At 41.2% G+C, this 26,119-nt stretch overlaps 1 protein-coding gene across 1 annotated transcript in view; it reads left to right on the forward strand.

Annotated features, from left to right (window-relative positions):
• Positions 1 to 20,659, forward strand: part of SYT10 (synaptotagmin 10) — a 69,058-nt gene extending 48,399 nt beyond the window's left edge. The window contains exons 4-7 of the mRNA XM_089782086.1: positions 10,114 to 10,234; positions 11,365 to 11,536; positions 17,000 to 17,129; positions 18,714 to 20,659. Of these exons, the coding sequence (XP_089638212.1) occupies positions 10,114 to 10,234; positions 11,365 to 11,536; positions 17,000 to 17,129; positions 18,714 to 18,785 (495 nt within the window). The 3' untranslated portion in view covers positions 18,786 to 20,659. The remainder of the gene's footprint in view (positions 1 to 10,113; positions 10,235 to 11,364; positions 11,537 to 16,999; positions 17,130 to 18,713) is intronic.
• Positions 20,660 to 26,119: the final 5,460 nt, after the last annotated feature.

Consider the following 26,119-nt stretch of genomic DNA (forward strand, 5'->3'; position numbering starts at 1 on the left):
ATGATGTCATTACTCAGCGCTGCGCAGGCATGCAGTCAGTCAGGGGTTCCGCGCAGTCAGTCAGGAGTTCTGCAAAATTCTTTTGAGTTCAGAAGGGTTCCGTGGCCAAATACAATTGGGAAACAGTGCTGTAGCTAATGATAATGTACCAAATGAAAGTAGACTAGAAGGACAGGGCTCCTCCTCAGTGTCAATGCCTTTGAGTGTGGTTTTGGTTTTGAGAGTGCATACGCACTTCAGTGCCAGCACTGAGCAATCTTTTTTTTTATATGTTAACAACTATTATATAGTGCTCTCTGAGAAACACTTAATCATTCTAAAAGTAACCGAAACATAGGTCTGTAAGGCTGTGGGTAGGACTTCACACATTCCCTCTTCATAACGTTTTCTTCAACTAGCACAGATCAGCTGCTATGCAGGAGTTTGATGGGGTGAAGGAGAAAGGGTCATAAAAGCCCTGCTCAGCATCAGATATTGTCAGCTTTAATTTAGTTTTGTTTCCTTTGTTGGTGCTGTCAGTTAAATTATTGACAAAACTATAAAGACATTTTAAGTGAATTTCTCCGGCTTTCATTCTGCTGCCTAGGACAGCAAGACCTTTTCCAGAGCTTTGTAAATTGTCATAAACGCTGCATGCACACATGCAATCTCTCTCTCTTTTTGTTGAACATTGGGAAATTCATGGCTGCAGGAGGAGTGGGGAAGGATTTGTGGGAGAGACAGAGAATTCATTGCTGAAACAAAAGACAGGACTATGCAGCACTTTAAAGACTAACAGGATGGTTTATTAGGTGATGAGCTTTCGTGGGCTCAGGAAGTGGGTCTGGCCCACGAAAGCTCATCACCTAATAAACCATTCTGTTAGTCTTTAAAGTGCTGCATAGTCCTGTCTTTTGTTTCAGCAAGACCAGACTAACATGGCTACATCTCTATTACTAGAGAATTCATTGTCTTTCTATGGCATCACTGCATAAGAAAGTTATATAAGTGATGTGCTATGCAGCCTGCTGACCCATCCTAAACATACAGGAAATATCCCACTAAGGGTACTTGGAAAGCAAGATGCATGCAGAAGTGAAGTGACCATATGCCCCCATTTTATAGAATCAGTCCCAAAGTATGGGTCATTTTCTTATTTAGGTCCCTGTTGCCCTCACCCCCATCTCAATTTTTCACACTTGCTCTCTGGTCACCCTAAAGTGAAGTGAACAATAACTTTTATTTGAAAGGTCCATAGAACATGGAACAAAACTGGTATCTTAATAGGAACTGTGAACGAATCAAAAACTGGATGAAATTCCCTAAGCAACATGCATACATTAGTTTCTGTGGACCTGTCCCCTTGTCCTTCCACTTCCCCTCACAAGGGGGGAATAGCTGAGAAAAATTATGTGGGGAAAATGAAGGGACATCTCCTGTATGGAGCCTGAGGGATAAGCACTGGCTGGGCTACAGAATATGACAGGGGCTCACTATTCCACAACCACATCCTGCAGGGGGTGGGGGTTCCTGCAAGGGCTCTTGGGTGCCAGAGAAGGATGTTGTGTCAAGAGACCAGCATGTTCCTCCTTACTATGAGAGCTAGTGTTGGATTCACCACCTCAAAGCATCCAGCAGAGAGTGCAGGAACGGCTGTCTGTTCCAAGACCAGAGCAATGTTGCCAGCAGCAAGTGGGCCCCAAAAGCTTTCCACTACCAGTTGTACTAGGAACTGGCTGAGCGCATGATCCTCTGCCCTCTGGACATACTCCCATTCCCTGTGGCATGACTCTAGATTTAGAAACTGGTTCATCAAAGCTCCATCCTGTTGAAGAGCAAAACTATTCCTGACTTCTCTTGTGAATGCCGGTGAACAAATGCTCCAGGTCTGTCTCTGCCTGCCTCTGCTGTCTCTGTAGTGTTACTCCTGCCCTCTTGTAGGATGGGTACCACGTTGGCATCAGAACATCCTGCAGAGTCAAACACAAGGGTAGTATTATATTTCATTTCTCTTTTGAAGGAGACTACGGAGCCTGCCTCAATACACACAGGTAACTTAACTGTGCTGCTAAAGGCTGAAATGTTGGTACTTTTGAATATCTCAGGCATCTACCATGTCCTTCCTTCTCAGATGACTTTTGCAGCCCATGAGGAAAGAGCTGCAGCAAATAATGGTAAAGTTCCTGTAGTCCTATTATTAAAATGTTTTAATGTTTGCAGAGCAACAAGGGGCTGGTTGGGGTGGAGGTGGGTTTCTTTTGGGGGCATGTTACCAGGCAGCTGTTTTTAATTGGAAAGATGAACATCATTTGGTGAACATAGCAGTTTTCAAGGTACTGGGATGGAAAAGAGAGGTGTCTTTCCAGTCCTGTGGAGGAGATCTGGCCCCCACTGCCAGCATGATGTTTCTTCTAAAGGTCACCTCTCTAAAGGTCGCCTAAAGGTCATATTGCTGAATGGAGGGTTTAGAGAGGAAAAAAGTTGGACCAGACAGATTTGCCCTGCCACTGAATCTGAACAGCCAGCTTGAATCTGTGCTACCCCAAACATATGCTGAATTATAGTTACAGAACTGGGAAGCAATTCAAGATGAAATTGGTTGTGTTGCAAGCTAGCAGACAGAGTTCCATGGAAGAGGATCAAAGAACCACATAGAACATCCACCTACCCACTTTCCCTGCATTACCAGAAAATTCAGGCCCCATGTCCAGCTAACAGCACTGGAAAAAGACAGGGAAACAGAGAATCATACTGCCAGGGTCTGTTACCTCTCCACTGCTAAGAGACATAGCATTGTGTTCATGCAACTGGTGAAGTTTGAGAGCTGTTCCTCTCTAGAAAGAGCTGCAAGTATAGACATAGCAATATAGACCAAATCGTGTGTGTGTGTGCACACGAGTGCATAATATATCCTTGCTTGTTTATTAGATGGGTTTGAATGTAGGCTGTTCAGTACTAAAAGCATGAACTGCTTGAGCTAAAGAACATGTTTAGAAGGCAAGAGCAAAATAGTGTATCAGTTTCTAGAGGGGGACAACAACTCAAACTTTGTAGTGATATTTACATATAGACTCATAGACTTTAAGGTCAGAATGGACCGTTATGATCATCATATGCACCATTCAAATCCTCAAAATAGGATTTAAGTGGTGCATTGGCTTTGTGCTGGTCCTCTGCACAAGGACAGCTAAGATGCACCTGCATGAATTACTATCCAATGTATTTATTATAATAATACAATTTTATTTCTTTGTTCCCAATGGCTTCTGTATATCTGAGCAAAATATACATAATGAATATAAATATGGAAACTGGACTGCATGCTACAGCAGATCAATAAAACAGGAACAGAACAAAAACACTAGTAACCTCCATTCCATACATACAAAAAGACACCTCTCATCGAAACATTAGGCTACCACATATGGTTCCACCATAATTAAATACAATATAGGAATTTTGGATCTCTTCCTCCAAAGGATATCAAAATGATTCATACTGAACCCAGATAGCAAGAGAATTTGAAGTCATGGGCGGAACTGCGTGCATACCAACTCTCTCTAGACAACACTATGGTAACAGGGATAGAGAACCCTGAGATGGGACCAATGGACTATCTCAGTGATCCCCTTAATTTTACTATTTCAGAACTCATTTATTTTCACTAGACATAGGGCAGTAAGTTTCCGTTGGGTAGACTGATTCTACTAAATTATACTGATTTTACTATATATTATTTAGGTATTTAAAGGTCACTCCAGGCTCTTGCTCCATGGATGCAGTTCAGATGCTCTGAAGGATATACGTATAGACGATGCAAGGTTATAAAGCAGTGATGGGTAACCTAAGATAGCGAGTAGGGCACATGAGTGAATTTCTTTCTTCTCAATGGGCCACAAGATCATCATAACCACGACGGTCTCCTGGGATAGGGTAGTTTTGCTAGTGTGCTTGCCTACCTAGAATCTGGGGGGGATAGAACCGTAGCAGCATTTTGATTGGATCCAGAGGCAGTGCACTGCTTTTACAATCAATGTTGTGTGCAATCAGTATGCTCTTTATTTCATATGCCCTTGCTTTATATGTGTGTCACTTTAGTAATACTGATAGGGAAAAAAAATTTATGAGGACAGAATCTGACAACTGTGCATGTGAGCAATGGTGAACAAAATGTCTCATGGACCCTACATAGAGACCCAGCTGCATGCAGCCCATGGGCCACAGGTTAGTGTAGAGCTTTGCTTCTGGGCATAAACACGGCCTTCACCCTGTGCAGAACAGGGAGTCCCACAGGCCCCACTGGGCCATTGTAACCCCTACAGAGCTGTTTTTAAGCTACTCTGCAACCTAGATGGAAATATTCCCCTCCTTCCCATCCCAGACACTAAGCAGAGCTTTTGAGCCTGATTAACTAATAGTAAGATTCTGAAGCACAGTCACCCTACAATAGGCAGCCAGTGCAGCCATCAGAGCAGAAATGTCAGTGAGATGGATTAAATCACCTGAGCTGTTATAATACCATACAACCCTGTTTAATTGATCTAATTGGGGTTGGGGCCAGATTTGATCCTCAAAAATTCAAATAATCAGGAGAATGGGCTAAGAGCTTTCTGTCTGTTATTTTAAAGATGCAGAGTTACTTGTAAACTAACTGACCCCTCCCAGAAAAATATTAAAACATGTCCCCTTCTTTGTTTACAGCACACACAAACTCTTATTTCTAGTAACCAGGCCCAGATTTTAAAAACACAGATATGGTCATTGAATGTTGCAACAGCAATACTAATGGTAACAACTAACAATGTTAACAATATGTAATATGCATTAAGCATCAAATTAAAACACAATACTGTGTGCAGCATAGTAATAGGTAAAGCAACTCTCATGTTTATAATGGCTGGGGGAAAAAATCTGACAGTTTGCATTGTTTTAGATGAAAGGTTCTCTTCTTTGTTGTGCAATCACAGAGTCACTTCATCAACTATAGGTCAATGTGTGCGCTGGTTGTTTGGTTAATATGGAAAGCCAGATAATGGCAGCTGGATAAACAGGGATTTACTGAGAGCAGTGGCAATCTACTCCTAACTGATGATCACTTTAGAGTCACCATATAAATGGACCGCAGTGGAATAAGACTTGTACAACTGGTACATATCTATGCTTTTCAGATGCCTTTATTTTCCTTCTGTGGTATATTTAATAGTATGTGGAAAAGAGCATATTTTGAAAATTTAGGAATATTTTTTTCCTTTACATTCTAGGTAACCTCCCTACTCTTGTCACTGTCCAACATATTGCTAAAATCTCAGTGTTTGGATTGTAATTGTTCAAGGTTGTTTCCATCTACATTGTACATAGAATATTTAAAGGGATGAACCATGATTTATTATTAATTATTTCTTGCTATTAGTGTAGCACTGCAGAACTCAGAGAGGAAAACGCAGTAACTATCCAAGGAGTTTACAATGAGAGCTCAGCAATTCAAGTATAAAATATTTGTATTTCTGAGGGAAGAATTAAACCCAATGTGTCCATATCAAATATAACATCATTTATATTATAATATCACCCTCAGCCTTGGATTATACTATCACTTAACGTCTCCACCAACTTTCATTACCAGCTTTTAAATACATGAATAATTCTAACAGTCGCCTACTCAACCAAAGATTAGACATCACAAAGTCATAATATGTCACTGTCACTTGAATTATAATATTTGTAAGAAATGGCTTTAAAAAATCTAAGTAACTTTCATCCTCTATGTAGGGAATAATTCTGGACACTCTGGATGCAGGTGAAAACAAGCAGAGGATTTATTGCACACAACTGGTGGAGTGTCCCTCAGGGGTTAACCTGGTGAACACTAGTTAATCAAAACATTACAGTAGATTATATAGGCAGCAGATGGGTGGAGTGGAAGTGATTTGATAGGGTTTGGCGGCAAGATGTAATGAGCACATAAGCCAATAAACTACGAAGGTTACACAGCATCTCCGCCCATTGCCAATTAAACATCTTATCAATAGTACAGATAGTTATTTCTAACACGCTAAATAAGCCAACATAAACAAGACAAGCATTTTAATGGCAACTTTGTCTGTTGAAATTATGTGTCCACTGCGAGATGATACCACCTCACGTTGGTGTAGTCCTTGGGTCTCAGACTTATCTAGGATTAAAGAAGACAGTGAGAACGTCTTCCATAAAGTTTGTTTTGGTACCAGCCAGGGTCTTATCGGAGTGAGGCCCTCTTGGAATGTGGTTGCCAGGGTGACCAGGGTTATGTTAGCTGCTTGTTCTGTGTGTTTCCAGGCCTTGCCTCAAATTTAGGATTTTAATAGGGATTCTTAGCAGAATACCATGGACATCCTCAGTTTACCCCCACACACTAGATCTTCCTGCCCCAGCTCTGTGTTTTAGATTGGAACTAGAATGCAGGAGGAAAATTCTCAATTTCTGAAATATCAATACAAATTTATTTTTATTTTTATTTTTTTAAAATTTCCCCAAAAATACGTTGAGACTTTTACAACTAGCTGACAGAGTGGTCAAATACATTAGTAAATCTAAAATGTTGGTTACAACTTTTCATTAAAGATTTTGGAAAACATATGCAATGTCTTTCATGCATTTTTTTGCCCATCTATAATTGTGCAAGCACTTCAGGAAGATCTATGTCTGATTTGTGCTTTTGGTATAGTGTCAAGCATGGTGCTGGGGCTTCTAAAACTAATAACCACAAAAAAATAAGGATACAAATGTTCTGTCACTTCAGATTACATAAGTATTCTGGGAACTGTGATTTGTGAGTTTCAATTTAAAGTCTTTGGAAATCTAATTAAAAAACCTTATATTTAAGACTGCAAATCATAGCTGTAAATTTTGGCTGTGGCAGCCCTCACATGACCCAGGTAATAGTGGGTTCTGTAGGCTATTTAGGAATGCTAATACCACCTGGAGTAGGCTATTTTTTCTCTTAATAGCCATGGAACTAGATAGAAGGCTGGTGTATGTCTTTCGTTGTCTTACATCTGACCAGCCCACTTCCTTTCCTGAGCCAGCCAATCTCTATCCCCTGCCCCAGAAGGGAACTTAAGGCTACGTTAAGAAGCCTCCATATGTTATTTGTTGTGGAGAGGGGCATGGGGGGATGATGATATGAAGATAGATATGTCCTCTTTACACACATAATTGAGTGGAATCCATACAAGGAGAGTACCTTCTGCATATGGGTACATGGGTTGTAGAACAGAACTGAAAGGGCTGTATCAGAATAAAAGTACAGCAATGACAAGACTGGGTTAAATATAATTTAGATTTGTCACTCCTTTTGTGAATGGGTAGAAAATATCACTCCCTCTCACATTTTATTCATATTTTCCAGATGTGTTTTTTCATGCATTATAATTTATAAAATGTCACAAAATAAGAGGTATAAGAAGAAATGAAGTGGCCAATTCCATCTGATGTAGACTGAACATGAGCAGAAGTCAATTGGAAATATCTGGAAACTTTATCAAGCAAAGAAAATTGCCTGCTGTGCATAGTCACATACATATCGACCAATTCATTTTCTGAACAGAACCCCAGTAAAACTGTTTTACAGATTAACAAGATATGAACTGTCCTGCATAAAATTCAGTCTAAATAAGTGTCCAAGATTGTCACTATGTCTATGGTACTCTGAAGCTCAGAAAGTCTGTTGAATCAATGTGAAATGATGGAAACAGCTATGAGAATAATTGAGAGTAGTTTGTGTTCATCACCAGGTTGAACCATCACAAGGATGATTTACAGCCTGGGCAACCAGCTGTTTGTATTTATTTATAGCACAGAAACGAATTTAAAGCTACTCTAAAACTTACATTCTACAATTGGAAGCCCTGGTTCAATGGAGCAATGAAGCCCATGGTTGACGCTACCTTTGCTAATGACTGTCCTTAGGCATATATTTAAAATTAGGCATACTCTTAAATCTCATTAAAGTCAATGAGACTACTTATGAGAATAATTGCTCACTAATGTGAATGAAGAGTCTCAATCTGGCCCATAATTATCAGCAACATACTGTTCATCACCTTCTACACAGACATTACAGGTTGAACCTCTCTAGTCCAGCACCTTCTGGTCCGGCAACATCCATGTTCCAACATGATTTTAATTAACCGGATTTCCACTCATCATGGGTGTGGCCAAGTTTCCCGAAGTCCCATAAAATTTGTTTACAACCACCAGTCCTGGCTCTCAGGGTTTTGTGCTGATATTTAGCTCTAATTTATCCCTAAATGTCTTCTAAGAACCCAGTAAGCAGTGGAAGTTGGTAATGCTGCTAGACAATATTGACCTCCCATAGTCTGGCAATTTCTTTATTTCCGAAGGTGCCAAAGTAGAAAGGTTCAATCTGTAGTAATATGGCATATTGTGGTAAAATATTTCACATTCTCCTCCATGTGCCTTAACTGTTTCACCATAAATGGCCCAGTAACTTGATATATTTATAAAATAATTAAAATGTATTAAGATTAAGTAGCTACAGCAAATTTCTCAATACACATATGAATACAGGTATTGATGTCGGAGCCAAAACTCTTTGAAATCAGTGGAAAGACCTACTTTGCCTTTAATATTGTATTGAGCCTGTATTTCTTATTATACAGCTTTCTTTTTGTTCATTTTGTTTGTTTTAAAGGTTTAAAAAGTATTCAGGTTTTGTCTTTGGTTTGGTTTATTTTTTTGGTTGTTGTTTTACTGGAGAAAGATACCTGAATAATATCTACTATATCTGCTGTCAAGTATATTTGGTTTGTAAGAAAATTACCATAAATATAGGTGGGAGAAAGGGTCCATAATTCATATATTTTTTATCCTTCAATTCTCAAGCTTGATATTTATGCAACAAGCCACATTATTTCTTTGTTCCATCTCTGGCCATTGTCTCTCTTCTGTATGTAAATAATGTCTCCATGTAATATGATGAGGGAATATAAAGGAAGAAATTTTATTTGGACTTTGTCCATCTTTTCCATTTTTGTACATCAACCTCCTGAAAGGTTGTGTTGTATTCAGGATGGAAAGAGGTGGCATTGGGAATTCTTCTTTGCTCTTTCTTTCCTTCTATCTGACCAATAGAACAACAGAAGAAGGAAATCATAAAGAGCTTCATGCTGATGACTTTTACAAGGGAAATGACATCTGTAAAACAGCAATGGGCAACTTACACTAGTGAGTGGGCTGTATGAGTGTCCCTCCTTCATCTCAGTGGGCTGCAAGACTTTTATAGCCAAGATGATCTTCTGGGATCGGGTAGTTTTGCAAACTATTTGCATAGCGAGAATTTTTGGGGTATGCAGATTGAACCGTAGCAGTGTTTTGATTGGATGCAGAGGGAGCACACAGTTCTTACAGTCAATGTTGTGTGAAATTAGTTCACACCTCACGTCACATGCTCTTGCTTTATGTGTGTCTTATTAGTAGTATCGGTAGGAAAAAACCTGCACTGATGGAAACCAATGGACTCTGGCAACCCTGCACATAGGCAATGGTAAATAAAATGTCTCGTGGGCCATACATAGACCCTTGATGGGTCGCTGCTTGCCCATCACTTCTCTAAATGATCACAAAACTAGGCAAATTTTTCACACCCACACAAATTTCACACATTTGTGCAGCAAGCTTAAATGTATGTGAATATACATGGGCTGATTCTTTACCACCTTACTGACTGGCTGGGACAGTAGAGCTCTGAGTCCCTTCCAGAGCTGATATTATTATCTCTCTATGACTTCTAAGAATCCATGACCTGAAAGGATGCTACATTCAGCATTCCTAGTCCTTCACTCCAAATGCAACAAGTCTCTAGTCTCACCAGCCCAAAACATCAGAGTTCTAAGGTTGCTCGTGAACTAAAGTCATCAGTCTACTACTCAAAAGCCAGTCCCCAAATACTGTTCCATTTCTAATGATTTCTATACCTCACATTTTTAAAAAAAGTTGATTTATAATCTCAGCTAAATGAGATTGGATCATCAGCAAAATAGATTTTTCTGCATTCATTTTTGAATGTTTGTACAACGTTGGATTGTGGAACCATTTGCATTATTCAGGAATTCTAACCACATTTTTCCTTTTCAGGAAAGCATAGATTTGGGTGAAATCATGTTTTCCCTTTGCTACTTACCTACTGCTGGGCGAATGACGCTAACAGTAATCAAATGTAGAAATCTCAAAGCCATGGATGTAACTGGCGCATCAGGTGAGTATGCTTCTTTTCACTTAACAGGGTGGGGTTCTAATTTGAAAAGTGTCTATATACTTCTTAGTCAACAAATATGTATGTTTTGAATATATAGTCATATTTGCTCAGGTTTTTTACTGATTTTTCTTTTTTTTTTTATTAGCAGTGCAGGGATAACACAGTTCTGAAAGAGTGAAATGGAGATTCTGTTTCATATTTTGCATGGTCAGCCAAATTGTTTGCAAAGTTTCAAACTATTCTGAGCAAAAACAATAGCCATTGAGATCACTCACTGAAGGGATAATGCAGGTGTAAGAGAAGGTATAATTTGGCCATCCCAACATTGATTGTTTTGATGTTGAGTGGGAAAAAAACACTGGTTGGCTGTTAGAATTCAGGCTGAGTTTGCAGGATTGGTTTTTATTTTGTTTTGTTTTAAGATGCAAACTGAAACTTGGTACAAAAAGCACTGCAAGACAAACAAGCAAATCCATATCAAAGATGCTTTTGAGAATGGAACTGTTCTATAAAAGACATCCTTTTAGTGGAGCATTAAAAACCTCTCTATCCAATCTGTGGGAAAGTTTTGATTTGTTTGGCATTAAATTGTACTATGATATTCATCAACAAGGTTTGGGGGTTTGTTTGATTTTTTTAATTAAGTTTTGCTTTGCTTTCTGGAGCGGTAGGGCAATGGAGATTAAGCTAGCATTTTAGGACAATAGCAGAAGTTATTTAAGAAAAAGAAGCATTAAAATGTGTGAGATTTTCAGACACACAATTCCCATTGACTTTCAACAGTAGTTAAGTTCTTACCTGCCCTCAGCACATTTGAAAATCTCCTCCTTTTATTTTTTAATGAATATGGTACCCACATGAAAATTTCAAAAAAACTGGTTAAGGTGGACAGGTCTATATTAGAGCTACTAGCTGAGCGTGATATGGGAGCAGGTCTATCCATTTTGTCTGCTTGCACCATTCTTTTGAATAAACAGGAAACATAAAATTGCAAAAGAGGCAGCTCTAGTTGTTTTAGGTCACTAAGACCTATATAACCTATGCTAACCTACTAGGAATTTGCTGCTCTGTTGGCTTTACGTTTCAACTCCATTGAGACCAGTGTGTGAAAATAATTTCCCGTTACTCAGATCCATACGTCAAAGTATCCCTGATGTGTGAGGGGCGAAGACTGAAAAAGCGGAAAACAACCACCAAGAAAAACACACTTAACCCAGTTTATAATGAGGCCATCATCTTCGATATCCCTCCTGAGAATGTGGACCAGGTCAGCCTCTCCATTGCCGTGATGGACTATGATCGGTAAGCACAATTTGTTCTCTGGATATATTCATCTTCAGATGTCTCCCTCATTATTGCAACTGGCTTATTATTTTAGCTGCTTGATATTTTAAGTAAATTCATTGTCACTAAAAAACACTTTTGAATTCTCCCTTTTTATTGGGGCCATTAATGAGAGCATGAAGCAAATGAAACTTGACTGAAAATTGTCCTGTAAATGTAACCCGTGTTAAAAAGTGTGAGTCTTTTCTTCCCCTCACCTATGACTAGACCATGTAAGGGTACGTCTACACTACAATGTTAATTCGAACTAACTTAGTTCGAATTAGTTAATTCGAACTAAGCTAATTCGAACTAACGGATCCAGACTAAAAAACTAGTTCGAATTAGCGTTTTGCTAATTCAAACTAGCATGTCCACATTAAGTGGACCCTGAACCAGGCTTAAGGATGGCCGGAAGCAGTGCCGACAGGGCATCAGAGGAGGACTTAGAGCGTGGAGATGCTGTCTCACGCTAGCCGAGGGCTGTGCTTAAAGGGTCCCGACCCCCACCCTGGACAGACAGTTCTCAGGGGTGCCCCGCTTGCAAAGCAGTCCTGGCTTGGATTGCCCGGAGTACCCACACTGGGCACATCACAACACTCGGCCATCAGACCGGCTGCACTTGCCGCAGGCTGCCATCTGGGGAGAGGGGGCAATTGGGGGGCTGCAGGAGAGCTTCCACCCCCAGAAGCCCGCAGAGCCAGCCCAGTCCTCCCCATCGGGGGCACGTACCCCATTCCTCCCTCACCTCCTTCCACTTACCCTTCCCTAGCCCCTCTTCTTGATGTACAAAATAAAGGACAATTGTGTTCAAAAATGGAATCTGTCTTTATTGAACAAAACTGGGGGAGACTGGGAAAAGGAGGTGGGAGAGGGGAAGAGAGAGGGTGGGAGAGGGGAGGGCAACTAAAATGATCAGGGGTTGGGAACAGGTCCCATATGAAGAGAGGCTAAAGAGACTGGGACTTTTCAGCTTAGAAAAGAGGAGATGGAGGAGGGACAGGATAGAGGTCTCTAAAAGCAGGAGTTGGGTGGAGAGGGTGCATACAGAAAAGTTCTTCATTAGTTCCCATAAAGAAGGACTAGAGGACACCAAAGGAAAGGAATGGGTAGCAGGCTTCAAACTAGTAACAGAAAGTTGTTCTTCACAAAGCAAAGAGTCAACCTGTGGAACTCCTTGCTGCAGGAGGCTGTGAAGGCTAGAACTAGAACAGAGTTTAAAGGGAAGTGAGATCAAGTCATGGAGGTTGGGTCCATGGACTGGTATTTGCCAGGGGGTAGGAGTGGTGTCCCTGCCCAAGGTTTGTGGAAGGCTGGAGAGGGATGGCACAAGACAAATGGCTTGGTCACTGTCTTCGGTCCATCCCCTCCAGGGTCCCTAGGGTTGGCCGCTGTTGGCAGACAGGCTACTGGGCTAGATGGACCTTTGGTCTGACCCAGGACGGCCATTGTAAGCTCAGGGCTCAGGGTCGGGGGTCTCAGTGGACCACCTTGATTTTCATGCACACCTGCTCCTGGATGGCCAGGCTGGCAGCTCTCCTGCCCTTTCCTGTGCCTAGTGCGGAGATCGTGGACGAGGTCCACGATGTCTGCACTAGCCCAGGCGGGTGCCCGCCTCTTGCGGTCCCGGGCAAGCTCCCGGGAGCTGCCAGCCTGGTCCCGGGAAGAGGGGGAAGGCTGGGGGGCATCGGGTGGGTGGCTCGATCCGTGCCAGGTGCAGGGTCTGCTGGCTGGGTGCTGGCAGGCTTGCACCTGGCACGGGCACCGTAGCCAGCCCGTGCCCCTTTAAGTGGTCCGGGGCCAGGAGGGGGGGCAGAAGAGTTTCCCTGGTGTTGGCCAGAGTGGCCACCAGGGAAACCTGGGGAGGGCTAGCCTCCCACTAGTTCGAATTAAGGGGCTACACACCCCTTAATTCGAACTAGCTAGTTTGAACTAGGCTTAATCCTCGTAAAATGAGGTTTTCCTAGTTTGAACTAAGCGCTCCGTTAGTTCGAATTAAATTCGAACTAACGGAGCGCTAGTGTAGCGCCTATCAAAGTTCGAACTAACATCCGTTAGTTCGAACTAACGTTGTAGTGTGGACATACCCTAAGAGACTTATAAGTCTGCAATGATTTCTAGCAAATGAAGTTATTCCTTTAGCTCAAGCAATTGAGAGGATTTAAACACTATGGACCCTGGGCTAAATTCTTGCTGATAATCATGGCAAATCATGACTTTAGGACAATTACTCTGGCCCTGCCTAATTCCTCTCCTCATGTAGAGGAGGGAAATACCCCACAACCACAAAACCCAGTTATATTCCCATATGGGCACAGACATCCCCTCCCATCTTTTCCCAGACTGTTTCCTCGTACAAAGCAGACAACCCCATCTTCATGTCTAAAATAGCCTGGGGGTTGCAAGTTACCTTAGAAATGGATTGACAAAACAGTGCTTGAGCAGTGCCTTCTTCACTCATACCTTCTATTACTCATGAGCGCCAGAGACATTCAAAGGTATAAGGGAACAAATCAGCAATAAAAACTGAGTTAATTATGTAGAACTTACAGTGAATTTTCCCCATCCATTAGTTCCTCAGATAGCCTGCTTCACCTTAAGACAGTGGCTGTGAGTGAAAGTCATAGGGAGAGAATGATGCAATGAGTTATACACTTTGACTCATTCTATATCACTCTTCATTGCAAAGATTTTGTCATAGGGGAAGGCAGGTGTCATCATCTGTTTACTGAGGGAAGAAATAAGGAAGAGAGAGGAAGTGAGTTGTCCAGGTCACACATTAGATCCGTGGTCCCCAACACGGTGCAAGCGCTTGCGGGGAGCATCGGCCCCGGGCGCACGGCGCTTGCGGGGGGGGAGCGTCGGCCCCGGGCGCGCGGCGCTTGCGGGGGGGAGCACCGGCCCCGGGTGCGCGGCGCTTGCGGGGGGGGGCACCGGCCCCGGGGCGCTTGCGGGGCGGGCACCAGCCCCGGGCGCGTGGCTATGGGGGGGCCCCAGCCCCGGGCAAGCGGCTATGGGGGGGGCCGCCCCCGGGCATGCGGCTATGGGGGGGGCGCCCCCGGGCGCGCAAGTGTCCCCACCCCCTGGCACCCACAACCACAAAAGGTTGGGGACCACTGCATTAGATCAATGCCAGTCAGAGCTTTTAAGCACTGAGCTGGTGTTAAGCTTTTCCCAGTCATAGTTACACTCCTGAATGCCTTGACAAGAAGCCTTGATCCGCCTTTCACATGTCTTTACCTGAGGTTCTAATTATTATAACAGGTCAACAATGAAAAATATACTTTAAGATTACCAGTTTCTCTTGGATCCTGCATGGACTCTCATTCCTCCAAGTCCCATTTACCATCCCTTTCCCTGTGATTTAAAACAGAACAGTAAAACATGTAACTAACTAGTACATGCCACTCAAAGCCCACAGACTACTATATGTGAGAAATGCAATGGATTACCTCACATACCTTCAGAGATCCAGTAACCACCCTGAACACACCAAGAAACTTACCTACAGCCAGCTACTCAGGTGCCACAGAACATGCTCCAAGGAGAAAATCTGTGATGTATACCATAACACACTAAAAATCACCTTTACCATAAGAGAACACTCCACCAGAGAAGCACATCAAATCGTAAGAACATAAGAATATAAGAACAGCCATACCGGGTCAGACCAAAGGTCCATTCAGCCCACTATCCTGTCTTCCAACAGTGGCCAATGCCAGATGCTCCAGAGGGAGTGAACAGAACAGGGAATCATCACATGATCCCTCTCCTGTCATCTATTTTCAGCCTCTGACAAACAGAGGCTAGGGACACCATTCCTACCCATCCTGGCTAATAGCCATTGATGGACCTAACCTCCATGAATTTATCTAGTCCTCTTTTGAACCCCGTTAAATCCTGGTCTTCACAACATCCTCTGGCAAGGAGCTCCACAGGTTGACAGTGCACTGCATGAAGAGAAACTTCCTTTTGTTTGTTTTAAACCTGCTACCTATTAATTTCACTTGGTGAAATTATGACATGGATCATATAAAAATACCCCAAGAAACACCCTCTTCTGACCACAACCCCTAGTTGTCACCTATCACACCATGCAGGGTTTCATAAAACATCTACAACTCATACTCAGTGGAGACCCCATCCTGAAAGAAATATTTCCCAATCCCTCTCTCCTGATCTTCAAACAATCTACCAACACCCCCTAACTCATCACCAAAAGCAAGCAATCCGCATCAGGCTGCACCAACTCAAAGTCGCACCAGACCATGCCAGAACAACAGATGCAAAACCTGCAGACGTATTTCCACTGCTACAAAGACCAGCTTTCCCCACAATGCACCTTTCAAAATCAATGGATACTACACGTGCCTGTTACAACATGTGGTGAACTTAATCCAGTGCACTAAATGCTCCAGTAACAACTATGTGGTGAAACTAGACAATCACTATGTTCCTGAAGGAACTCACATAGCAAAAGGATAAAAGACAAAAAAACACCCTTTCCCCTATGGAGGAAAAGTTTTCACACAGTGATCATTGTATATCCCCCTTCTCAGCCCTCCTCAGAGGAAACCTGCACAACACTTTCAAAAGATGAGCCTGGGAGCTTAAATTCATAACTCTGCTAGACAGTAAAAATTATGGACTAAACAGAGACACTGAATGTATGGCTTATTGCAATAATCCATAACCCACTAACCACATCACCAGCTGCTCTGCTTTCTCCTCACCCTGCCTTCATTTCCTCCCTATGACTGGAGGGGTGTAACCCGGCCACTTTACCTTTAATGGTTCCTTGAAATATGTGTTAACTACTGATGCTAAACAATCTGTTCCACCTGGTATTTAGCTGTGACACTGATTAATTTTCCCCAGACCTGAAAAACAGCTGTCTGCAAGCTAACAAGCTTGTCTCTCAACAGAACCTGATCCCATAAAAGATATTAGCCCACTGCCCTTGTCTCATTAATATCCTAGGACCGACACAGGCATGGCACTTCATACGCAAAATCATGCTCATTTATTTGTATGTTATCCCTGTCTTTGCCTGTTCTTTTCTATTGTAAATAGAGCCCTGCACAACTACAAAATTGCTACCTGCATCCAATCCACAAACATGGTCCATGGATATAAAGCAGATATGTGCAGATTTGCAAGGCTTTGACTGTAATCTTTCCAGGGCAGCGAGGTCTAGCTCTTCAGCTATGATTTTGTAGCTACTAACAAAATGGTGCCCCAAACCATTCTGGGATTGGTCTGGTGTCTAGGATTTTTAGGTCATCCTCTAACTTATATAATTAATAACAAAAATGTACCCACTTTGGGTATCTTCAACATGATTGTGTGCTAAACTAAGGAAATTGCATTATGGTTCAAAGATATCATTACATTTATTTGCATTTTTTAAAAACCTTTTCTCTGCCTTTCTGTAATCCTCAGAGTAGGACACAATGAGGTGATTGGGGTGTGTAGGACAGGACTTGATGCTGAAGGACTTGGAAGAGATCACTGGAATGAAATGCTGGCTTACCCCCGTAAACCTATTACTCATTGGCATCCATTGGTAGAGGTAAGAAGTAGAGCGTCTCTGTAGCCCACTTGTTGCTACATCTCTCTACATTTAATAACTCATTTCCACGAGCCTCTGAGCATCATGACAGTCATTCAGCTGAATATCACTCCCTGTGTGGAAAGCTTGTGCAAGGTCCTCTACCCCACTTAAATCTTGCATAAGAATTGTATGTGGTGGGGGGAGACACATTATAATGGCCAGGCAGGGATGCCTGCACATACCTTGAATGCTGCAGAAAAGCATCTTGTGCTGCCCTGCAAAAAGCTGCTATGGAAAGCCACTTTGGGTCAGGCTGGGGGTTAGAAATTGACCCTGGACTTCAGGGGTAGATTTCACTTCCTCAGCCCTCCTGCACACATTTGAATAGGACCTGAAGTTTGTTATGTTTGTGGACTGAATTTTCTCTAAATAGCGGACAGTCAAAAGAAATCTATGAATTGGTTCACATCTAAAAAAATGCTTTTATTGCTTGTCAGCTGTTCTTTTAATCAGTGAGGTTCTGATTTAGGTGTTTATGTTTGATTTGAAAATGTCACTTCAGAAGTTGCCTTGCTCTGCTCTCAAGGTTTTGACTTTAAATTCTTAGCAATCTTTTGGGCTACCTATTGTTAATGTTGAGATTACCAAGGGTTGCTTAAAATTACTTGGGAGCGGTAATGGTAAACATTTCAAGGCCAATCATTTTCTTATCTGAATTCATTCGCATTAATAGAGTTATGTGACTAAAATTCTGAGCTGATATTCCTCCCTTGATTATCCTGAGTTCAGGCTACACACAAGTAGCCACGTACAGAGATGCTAAAACAGTCACTTATTTGAACTCTCTAATCCTAATACAGGGGAAATTCTGTGTGTAATTCTGAGAACTTTGAGAAGATCCCCTTCCTTGTCCTAGGGTCACATTCTGCCAGAGGCATAACATCCATTGGAATCATGGCTTTAGGGCTGGGAAGGGTGCAGATTAGGTTCCATTAGGCAGCAGGACATGACTGGAGTCAGGGGAACAAATGTTGTTCACCCTTCAATCAAGCCTTACAGATAAACCAGTTAAGAGCTCATGCAACCTGAGGCAGCACCAACTATCTCATGGCTCCCTCTACTATGGGGGAACCACCCTTAAAGGAGCAGTAGCAGCTGGGGAGTGTCTGCAGGAGCTACCCTTTAAGGGAGTGTGTGAGAGAGAGGAACCTGGAACCAGAAAAGTCCAGAGGTCACTACCCAGAGTTTCCTGGCCTCTTCCTGGATTCTCCAGCCAATATGCCCAGTTTGGAGATAGAACAGCAGCTCAATAGATGGTGAAGTGAAGCATACCCAGATGGAATGATTCCGGAAGGGTCCGTAAGGGGTGTCCCCCCCCCCAAAAAAAAGTTTTCTTACCATGGTTACTTCTCCAGGACGATGTCTCCTGAGGCCCAAAATTACTTCAGATTAGATTTTCATTTTCTTAAAGATGTCTTTTTCATTTAGGGATACCATTCAGCTCCTTCTGGAGAGGGTCTTAAGGACTCTCAAATCCTCAGAAATAACCATGATGAACGGAGAGATCTGATGATGATAGTAAAACTAAAACTTTTCTTTCAGTTACCTGGCCAGGCAACCAGTTTTGATAGCCAGGGGTCTTGTTCATCACCAAAACCACCACCTACACCTTAGGGCACGAGAATGGATTCATCACATCCAGTGTCCAAGCTCCATGTCCATCACACCTACATTAACAGAAGGTTTGGCTTCCTCAGATGAACTGTATCCATATTTTTGTATTAAGACAGATTTTCTTCCTGTTCTAAGTCTTATATTACAGTTTATAATCATTTCTTAAGAATGAATTTCACTTGAGCCAAAATAATCCTTCCTGATGCAAAGATATTCTTTTTACTATCTGGAATGCATCTGTCATAAAGGATTGTTTTGATGCAACCTATTTCTCTGCAGATGGAAGGAAATCAGAAAAAAAAATATTATATATTATTAGCACTTAAAAACAAATGGAGCTTATCATGCTATTCCTTTTAAGATAGCACAAATTGTCACATACAGCACTTACTTTGTAACTTGCCTCTAAATTATAAATTTTGCACTAAATCTTACATGATCATTAAGGAAAACCTTTATAGCTTCTGAGGTACTAGGAAAGACAATGCTAACTCTATGATTGTCTTGAACGTTACTTTGCTCACCTTGGGCCTGTGACAGAGCCCACTGTTAAAGAGTCAATGGAAAGTATTCTACTAAATACATTTGACTTTAGTTCAGGTCATGTGACCCATATCTTACAAATGAATGCATTCAGCTGAACCCCTTAAAACAAACCTACTGATATTATGGAGACAACTATGTGGATTTTATATCCAAGCTATTTTCATTGGCTGTCTTGTTCACATGGGATTGGTTTTGTTCTGTTCTGATATATTCAATAGGACTGATTGAGTGTACTTCTTAGAGTCGGGCTTCCAGTGAAAATGTTTGTGATTATGAATTTGAAATTTGCTTTCTCTTGATATAGTGAGATAGAATCTTAAATGTTACTACTTCGTAGAACATTCCTGCTAGTAAACTCAATTATTAGAATATTCAAGGAAAGAAAATACAAAATGAGCATCAGTTAAAGCTAGTTGGTTAAAAAATTGAATAAATACTAGCACATTACTTTACAGTATTGATTCAAATCTTCATAAAACTCCAGTTTAACTCAGTGACAGAATTTGTACTAAGGTAGGGGGCAGAAAAAGGCTGCAGGATTAGGCTCTGGTCTTCTAAAGGTGAGCTGCAATAGGAAATTAAATTAGTGTTGTTCTTTTTTTTTCTATTATTTGTTCCTTTTTGGCATATAAAGAAAGCCAGAAAGGTTTTAGTTTAAACAAATCCAAAAAGCATTTTAAAATTAGAAATGTATGTCCGGTCTAAGCAGGAGAATTCTGTAATGAGGGAGAACTACCAAATTCTGACATGGTAAGAGTCAAGAGAATGAAAATTAGGGAGTGGAGAAATTTTATGGACACTTAAAACAAATCTTTCAGGTTTGGTTGGCTTGGTTAATACTAATTTTATTTAAGTGACTAACATTTTGGATAAATGATTTATTGATAAAAGCCTATCACCTCCAGTTTGTTAATTAAGGTATGATAGCTCCCAGTAAACTTGCTCTCTCAGATGTCTATCATTTCCTCCAGAAAAAAACACAAAAGTCTAGTAAAACCAACAATAAAATAATTACATACATAAACAAACTCCATAACCTTTCAGGCCTTCTTTATATATTATTGAAAACAAAACCAAAAAGGGACCAACCATTGAAAAAAATCTGTGCAAACAACTTTTACTGAATCCTTTAGAAACTGTTTCCTTCTAGAGGTTTTGTCCTCTTGTCCCATGGTATTTTAACCCTCAAGATTGTATTTTAATAAATATGTATACATACAGCCTTGCAAATTTTACTCATTCACTTGCCTTGGGCAAGTAAATTTTTTAAATAGGGGATAAACTGTAATTCATTTTTCATCATCAATCATCATCATGAGATTTTGTGCCTGGGCTAGTAAATATTCATGGGTATGTCTACACTGCCCCGCTAGTTCGAACTAGCGGGGTAATGTAGGCATACCGCACTTGCAAATGAAGCCCGGGATTTGAATTTCCCGGGCTTCATTTGCATAAGCGGGGAGCCGCCATTTTTAAATCCCCGCTGCTTCGAACCCCGTGTAGCGCGGCTACATGGGGCTCGAACTAGGTAGTTCGGACTAGGATTCCTATTCCGAACTACCGGTACACCTCGTAGAACGGTACACCTCGTAGGAATCCTAGTCCGAACTATCTAGTTCGAGCCCCGGGTAGCCGCGCTACACGGGGTTCGAAGCAGCGGGGATTTAAAAATGGTGGCTCCCCGCTTATGCAAATGAAGCCCGGGAAATTCAAATCCCGGGCTTCATTTGCAAGTGCGGTATGCCTACATTACCCTCCTAGTTCGAACTAGGAGGGTAGTGTAGACATACCCCATGATAGTTATGCAAGGCTGATTTAGATACATACCTATATATCTGAAGATTCAAAAACTATTTTGAGTACACATTTATCTTAATATAAAGTATTATAGGAAATGGGGGTTTATGCCCCAAAAAGTTACTATTTTGTAATGTGGTACTGTAACAGTTGACTGAATATTCTTTGCACTTTTTTGCATCTAATATCCAAAAAAATCTAAGAAGTTCACAATCAAATGTAGCATTAGTGTTCAGTAATGAACATCTTGTTAATAACTGTTTAATCATTTTCTATTACTATCATGTATTGTTTTATTATATGTGGCAAAATATTTAAATCATCACTTTCATGGATTTAAATTATTATCCAAAACCAAAGGAATAATAATCCAGTTTGTGCCCTCTATTTTTTTTCTTTAAATTATTAATAATGGCTTCTGTTTCCAAACTTGATTTGCAGGTGCTCTGCCTCTCTGAAAAAACAGGCTGCTTAATTAGGTGCCTACATATAAACTGAAATGCCTAAATTGGGGCATACAACTTGGAAAAACAAGTGTAGATATATATTGTTTTAGTTGGTTTCTCATACCATGCCCTTGTCAGTGATGAGTTTAAGTAATGTAAAACTGTTTATTTTTTAATTGATCCCTTAAATATTGATCCTGCAAAGTTAAGCCTGTGCTTCATTTGCTATGTGAGCAATTCCATTCTTTTCAAAAGAATTGCTTACAAGTTATGTATGTGTGTAACTTCTTGCAGGATTTGAGGCCTTAGACCAGAGGTGGGCAATAATTTGTAATGGGGGACCACGCCAAGATTTTGGTAAGTGGTCAAGGGCTGCACTTCTATGAAGGGGTTGCAGGGTCTGGGTTGATGGTTGGGGTGTAGAAAGGAGCTTGGGATAGAGGACTGGGGTGCAATAGGGAAGGTTGGATCTGAGAGGGAGTTTGAGTGGAGAGGGTTATGAACTGGGTCTGGGGCTTAGAGTGCAGGATTCAGTAGGGGGTATGAGGATTCTGGCTTGGGGGAAGCGTGTAAGGAGGGAGTGCAGGATCCGGGAGGGAGTTGTGTCTGGGAGGAGGTGGTGAGAGGGGATACAGAGGGTTTAGGTGATGACCTGAGGCAGGAGGGGGTGGTAACCTTGGGGCAGGAAGTTGGGAGAGAAAAAGGGTGGGGTGCCAGAGGCATGCTCTGGCTGGAAGGTGCTTACCTAGGTGGCTCCCAGCCAGCAGCCCTGCAAAAACTTGAGAAAGGCTCCTGCCTGTCTGCTGGGCTGACTGCTCCATGTGGCTTTGGCTCCAGCAGAGGAAGGGAGGAGGGAGGCTTTGCTCACAGCCCCTTCCTCCAGCATCATTTCTCAGATCCTATTGACCAGAAACTAGCCAATGGGAGCTGAGGGATTTTGCTAGAGGGTAGGGGCAGCGTGTGAAGCCTCCCAGTCTCTCCCCAGCATCCAGAGCAATTAGCACCTAGTTTTTAAAGTGACGTGAGCTACTGTGTAGTAAGGATACTAGCAAGGCGGTTGTGGGCTTGATCTAGCAGGTTGGTGGGCCAGATGAGGTCTGCTAGCCACCTTTTGCCTGCTCCTGCCTTAGACTATACCATTTTTTCCCAAAGACCGCCATTTTTAGAAATGAAACCTTGGCAAAAAAGTTTGATCAAAATGAAAACGTAGCAAAAAAAGTCCCAGTGAGTGAATCAAGAACTTTTCCTACCAGTTCTTAAGAAACTTAATTGTGCTTAATTTGTAGAAGGGGTGCAAAAAAAGAACAAATATAGTGATTGCAAATATTCAAAATATTATTTTTCATTTAAACACAATCCAATTTAGCAAGTGGTTTGTGTAAGTACATTCCAATAACATCTGCAAATTGGAAAAAAACACTTGCATTTCTAAAAGCCTAAATTATTTTATGTTGAATTGGCTGAGCACAGTAATTATTTTTCATAAAAATTTTACTTTGTACTACAGAATTTTTAGTGTGCTCAGCAAAGTAAACTCTACCAATATATACATACTGTGTTTACATGATGAATTAAGTGGCTTGAAAACAGTTGTTCAGCTCATATATATATTTAGAACAATACAATTTAAAATGGCAAAGCTCAAGAGCAAATTTCTCCAATTAGTCGGTTTGGTCTTTTGAGTAAATAATGAAGTGTTTTCTCACCATAAAACACACTTTGAACAATGATGAAGTTGTGAGAGGTCTATGCAAAAGGTGTGATTGGGTCATGAAAATCAGGGTAACTTTGGGATTCTAGTGGGGCTGCAAACATAAGCAGACATCCACAAATATTCATCGAAGCTAGGCTGATGCAGTTCACACATCACCCTCTTTTATGTGAACTGCAGATCTCTATACTGTGAAACTCCATGGATTTTTCTCTTTCCCTCCATCAGCCCCCCCACCTACCCACTTTTCTCCTACCATATTTTCTCAACCAGGTTTGTGTTTGAGCAGTAGTCATCTAAACCTTGCTTTCCTCTGCACTGCCTCAAAATGATTTCTGGTCTTAGAATCTATGAAAGCCTTTCCCTGCATCCTCCTTAATAGGTGTGGGATGGCTACATCCATTATTTCCCTTCTTCAGGAAACTGTAGCCTGTCAGAATAAAAGCTATTGGCCTTTCTCCAGTGTATGATGCTCATCAAGAATTCAGGAAGCAGCATTATTCCTACCTCCTTCCCTTCCAGCAGGCAATAGGAGAGGGAAATACACTATCTCTGTGCTGTTATCTGCTGCTAGACTGAGTGGGAAGGGCAGGGAGTGCAGAAACCCATAAATATGTCAGGTCACAAATTTTCCATCAAAATGACTTTTCTGATGAAATGGGAAATTTTCTCAAAAATGTCCGCTTTTGTGGAAAATTACATCCCTTAAATGTCTGACTGCTAGAAACTGGGATTGGGCAACAGGAGGTGCCTCATACAATCAATTTCCCTGCTCTGTTCATTCCCTCTGAAGAATTCCGCACCAGCCACTGTCACAAGACATGACACGGGGCTAGATGGACCATTGGTGTGACCGAGTGTAGCCATTTTTATGTTCTTTTTTGGTTTTCCTCAATAAATAAAAAACCCGAAAACCTTAATTTCTTTTTGTTTTGGTTTTCAGTGACCAAATGCCCACATTATTCAGTTGAAAGTCCAAAAATTCAAAAGAAAGATTTCAATGAAAATAAGCAATTTTAATTGTCATCAAAGGTTTTCTCAGGAAAAAAAACAAATTCATAACCACTTCTACCCATAAGACTTAGCAATTTGTTCCATTTCCTGGGAATCCTTCCTCAACCCTTCCTTCCTGCCAACTTTTGGACTTTCATTTATTTTCAGTTGGCCTTTATTTTACTGATTTGGAAGCCTTGACTATAATATTGTCGAGTGATGATGATCTAATTGCCAACTTTCACATTAATTAGTTTTTTAACCCTTTAACAAAATACAGACCTACATAGTTTATGGAATATAAATGGTCTATGGTACTGCATATGTTTGACTGGTAATCATGTAGTTTATAAACTCTTTAAATCATTTTAAAAGCATAAATGATGGAGAATTTGAGAAATTATCTAGCACTCCCAAGGGGCTTGTCTGTCTGGCAAGTTATTGCATGGCACACCAGAGTGTTAATCTACAGTTTGCCATGTATTAGCATCCCATGCAAATGTTGCTACCTTGCACTGAAAGTCCCAGAGTATGATTTGGTCTACAGTAATTTGCCATGTGGAAAGCCATAGCAGTATTACATATGTAACAGGACTGTTTTAGTGTTTAAAGAGTCACATATTCAAAGAGGCTCCATAAATATGTCAGCCAAATTTGAGAAAGTATTTATTTGAGCTCGCCAAAACCTACATTTGAAAACACACAAATAGTTACATGCTCAAAATCTGTAATCGTTATTATTTAGCATTTATAATGCAATAGCACCCAGAAAAGCAATGAGAAACAGAGTTCCAGTGGTGCTAGATGCTGGACAAACAATAGAAAGAGAGAGTCCCTGATTCAAAATATGTTTTGTGCATTCATATGAATGTGCTTGAAGATTCTATTGGCATAAAATATGACCTAACTGTGAATTGCTAAGTAGATTTGAGGCAGCTTTTGAACTGGAGAAGATTTAAAGTCAGTTAAGTAAGCCAGTGATGGGTAGAATTTTTCTAAGGCAAGAATATTATTGAATATTTTAGAGAGAAAATGTTCTTGCCTCTTCATTCTCCTTACATGAAATGAGACCCAGTTTTGACCTTTTGTTCACAAACTCACTTCCATTTGGCTTATGAGGATCACTCAAAAATCTAAGCACTCCACTTCCAGAAAATTGTAAAACTGACAAACATGATGCAATATGGAGCTACTGAAAACATAGGAAAATGACCAGGATGAAATCATAACCACAACTGTACAACTGTTTGGTACAACTGCAAAGTCAGTGGAGCAAAAAGCTTCTTTAGAGCAGGTAATCTTTGCGATATTCATGCTGTGTATTCGTTTTTCATGATGGGCCTGAATGCACTATTGAGGCAGTGATAAAGAGGGAGCTTAAAAGGTTGTTCGGGGTGGGGGGCACAGAAGCAGCAAGTATAGAAATGAAGTAAGATGCTGAACTGTCTTTTGTCATGTTCATGACAAATGATACCTTGCATTTCATCCCAAAGCATTATATAAAATTAATTCAGTTCTTATGTGCAGAAATCCCTTTCTGCATTTCTAGGCTGGAGTTGGCAGTTGTTCAGCAACACATAGAAAAATAAAGGCTGAGAATCCAAGAAAATAATCTTTCCAAATCAAGCTACATGAGGGATTTATATACCAAAGGGGGAAATAGAACAAATAACACCTATCTGGTGAAAAGTGCTACAGAGGAGCCAACATCTTCCATGGGCCCCTGGGCAAGGTGTGTGGGGGCCATTCCATGGCACTGGAAGGGGCAGGGCCAGGGGTAGCCAGCCCTCAGCGCTGCCCAGACTGTGGCGCTGCCCCTCCACAACTCTCAGAGCTGCCCA

This window comes from Pelodiscus sinensis, chromosome 1 (genome assembly GCF_052426305.1).
Source record: "Pelodiscus sinensis isolate ZL-2025 chromosome 1, ASM5242630v1, whole genome shotgun sequence".
In the NCBI taxonomy this organism is placed as follows: domain Eukaryota; kingdom Metazoa; phylum Chordata; order Testudines; family Trionychidae; genus Pelodiscus; species Pelodiscus sinensis.